Genomic DNA, 3326 nt, shown 5'->3' with positions numbered 1-3326 from the left:
TGTGGGCTCCGCAAATTCGGCTACCAGATCGGCGAGGACCTGACCTTTCACAGCGGTGCAAGGCATGTACCTAATGTCGAAGGCGCCCAGAATCGTTCCCCATTTTGCAATTCTGCCTGTGTAGTCGGCGCTGCAAAGAATGGATCTCAACGGAAGTTGAGTTAGCACAACCACAGTGTGTGCCTGGAAATAGTGGGGGAGCTTTCGCATGGCTTGTACGATTGTCAAGATGGCTTTTTCGAGAGGGAGGTAACGTGTTTCTGCCTCGTGCAGTGATTTGCTCACGTAATAGACGGGCCGTTGCGTGCCATTGTCTTCTCGGATTAGCACTAAGCTCACTGTATGAGAGGCCACTGCAATGTAGGCGAATAGCACCTCGTCGGCCTCAGGACTGGACATAATTGGTGGTCGGGCGATGTAATCCTTAAGCTGTTGGAAAGCTAAATCACACTCCTCGGTCCACTTGAAGCCCTTCCACTTGTTTAATAGGAGGAAAAAGGGTCTGCATCTGTCTGCTGAGCGGGAAATGAAACGGTTTAAAGCGACGATCATACTGGTGAGCTTTTGGACCTCTTTGGGATTCCGAGGTGGTTGTAGGCTATGTATAGCCTTAATTTGGTCAGGGTTGACTTCGATGCCTCGGTGGGTCATCATGTAACCTAAGAATTTCCTTGATCCCACCCCAAATGAACACTTGGACGCGTTAAGTCATAGCTTGTACTTTCTCAGAATTCGAAAGATGTCGCCGAGGTCTCTAACGTGGTCGGCCACCAATTTGCTTTTTACCACCATGTCATCTATATAAACTTCAATGCTCTTTCCCATCTGCTGTTCAAACATCCTGGTCATCATCCTTTGGTAGGTCGACCCGGCATTCTTTAAGCCAAAGGGCATCACCTTATAATGATAATTTCCAACGGAGGTGACAAAAGTAGTTTTTTCTTGGTCCTCAACGGCCAGGGGTATCTGATGGTAGCCCTGGAAGGTGTCCAAAAAACTCATTCGGGGGTGTCCGACGGTCGAATCTACCAATCGGTCTATCCGTGGCATGGGGAAGGGATCATTTGGGCAGGCCTTGTTTAAGTCCATGAAGTCTACGCAGACCCGCCATTTCCCGTTCTTCTTTTTTACCATGACCGTGTTGGCTAACCATTTGGGGTAGAATACCTCCTTGATAGCCCTTGCTTTCTTCAATTTTGTGACCTCCTCTCTCACAGCGTTTGCATGTTCTTTCGACGGTCGCCGAGGAGGCTGCTTCTTAGGCGTTATGGCCGGGTTAACATTAAGGTGATGGCAGATGAGATCTGAGTCAACCCCAGGGGCCTCGTAGGGATCCCAGGCGAATACGTCCACGTTCTGTCGGAGAAAATCAATTAGTGTTGACTTCTCTTGGGGCGGTAATTCTGAGCCGACCTGAAAAAACCTCTCGGGGTCTAATCCGACGAGTACTTTCTCCAGATCCTCACAACTCACCTCCATGGCTGGTCCTCCACCACTCAAAGCTAGGACCGGGGTCATTAATTGCTATAAACCGTTCTCGGCTGAGGTGGAAGGTTCACTATTTGGTCGTCGTGAGATTGCGGACATCATGCATTGCCTGGCCATCGCTTGGTTCCCTATTATTTCTTTGACTTGACCTCCTGACGGATACTTCACTTTTTGGTGTAGGGTTGATGGCACAGCCCCTAGTGCATGAAGCCATGGTCGGGCCACGATAGCTGTGTAGGGGGAATATGCATCTACCACAATGAAGTTCACTTCCACCACGTTTGAGTCTATTTGTACAGGCAGCCTGATCATGCCTTTCGAGGTGACTGTTTTTCCTTCAAAACTGACCAAAGGGGAGTCGTATGCCGACAGGTCCTCTGGCTTCAGGTTCAATCCTTTATACAAGTCGGGATACATTATTTCCACGACGCTGCCTTGGTCAACTAGCACCCTCTTGACGTCATAACCCCCAATTCTGAGTGTGACGACTAGGGCGTCGTCGTGGGGTTGAAGGGTTCCCAGTTTGTCCTCATCCGAGAATCCGATTAAGGGCGTGGGACTCGCTCTGGCCCTTTTAGATTCCCTGTCATCGGCTTCAGACGGGAGCCTGCCCACTGATATTACTCTGAAAGGATTGGATCCGGTCCTTCCAGGTGCGGCGAGGATGACATTTATTGTGCCAATGGACGACCTCAATACGTTTTGTCTGGTTTCGTTGTTTGATTGTTCCTGCCATCCCACAGGGTGATGTAATAAATGTCTCAACTTCCCCTCTCGGACTAGCTGGTCCAAGTGGTTTTTCAGATTCCTACAATCATCAGTGAGGTGACCCGGCTCTTGGTGGTACGCGCAATACAGATTCTGGTTACGTTTTGAGGGGTCACCTGCCATCCTACTCGGCCATTGAAAGAATGGTTCGTACTTCACCTTCTCTAGGATCTTGTGTAATGGTTCTCGGAACACAGCATGGACTGCCTGTGCCCCAGTGGATCCAGACTGTTCCGCGTAGTCTCTTCTCGGCCTGTTACTACTGTTAAAGCGGTCAGACCTGAAGTCTCTCATTTCTTGAGGGACAACCTTCGCTATACCCTTCCCCATCTGCTGGTCCTCCTCGACCCTTTTGTACTTGTCAATTCTATCCATGAGTTGGCGCATGCTAGTGACCGGTTTCCCAGTCAGGGATTTCCTTAAGCCATGCTCCGTCGGCAAGCCCCTCTTGAACGTACTAATGGCGACATCGTCGTAGTTTCCCTCTATCTCATTATACATTTCCCAGTACCTGTCTGAATAAGCCTTCAGTGTTTCTCCTTCTCGCATGGACAAGGATAGGAGGGAATCTAGGGGCCGAGGGACTCTGCTGCTGGTGATGAAGCAGGAACCAAAAGCCTATGTCAGCTGCTTAAAGGAATTTATGGAATTTGGCTTAAGGTCATCAAACCATCTCATCGCCATAGGTCCCAGGCTAGACGGAAACACCTTACACATTAACGCATCGTCTCTGGAATGGACAACCATCCTCTGGTTAAATTGGCTTACATGCTCTACTGGGTCAGTCCGACCATTGTATATGAAAAATGTTGGTTGATGGAACCGCCGAGGAAGCTCTGCCCCCTCTATTCTACGCGTGAAAGGCGACTGGGAGATGCGATCCAGGGCCTTGCTCATGGCATCGTTGGCCAGGCCTTGGTAAGATGGGCTTTTGTGGCCACATTTGCGAGGTCGCTCTTCCTCATAGGAAAAAGTCTCGCTTGGAGGGGTTCTTGATCTCCACCTGTATTCATTATCCTCATCACTGCTAGTGTCCGAGCCAGGTGAAGGATATTTTCGCTGCGCTTGGC

General features: G+C 49.8%; 1 protein-coding gene across 1 annotated transcript; it reads right to left on the bottom strand.

Moving 5' to 3' along the window:
• Positions 1-1524: 1524 nt before the first annotated feature.
• Positions 1525-2805, bottom strand: LOC126719755 (uncharacterized). The gene has a single exon (XM_050422276.1). The coding sequence runs from the start codon at positions 2803-2805 to the stop codon at positions 1525-1527; it is 1281 nt and encodes a 426-aa protein (XP_050278233.1).
• Positions 2806-3326: the final 521 nt, after the last annotated feature.

Source organism: Quercus robur, chromosome 3 (assembly GCF_932294415.1).
Source record: "Quercus robur chromosome 3, dhQueRobu3.1, whole genome shotgun sequence".
In the NCBI taxonomy this organism is placed as follows: domain Eukaryota; kingdom Viridiplantae; phylum Streptophyta; class Magnoliopsida; order Fagales; family Fagaceae; genus Quercus; species Quercus robur.
This window is presented reverse-complemented; position numbering and strand designations above follow the sequence as displayed.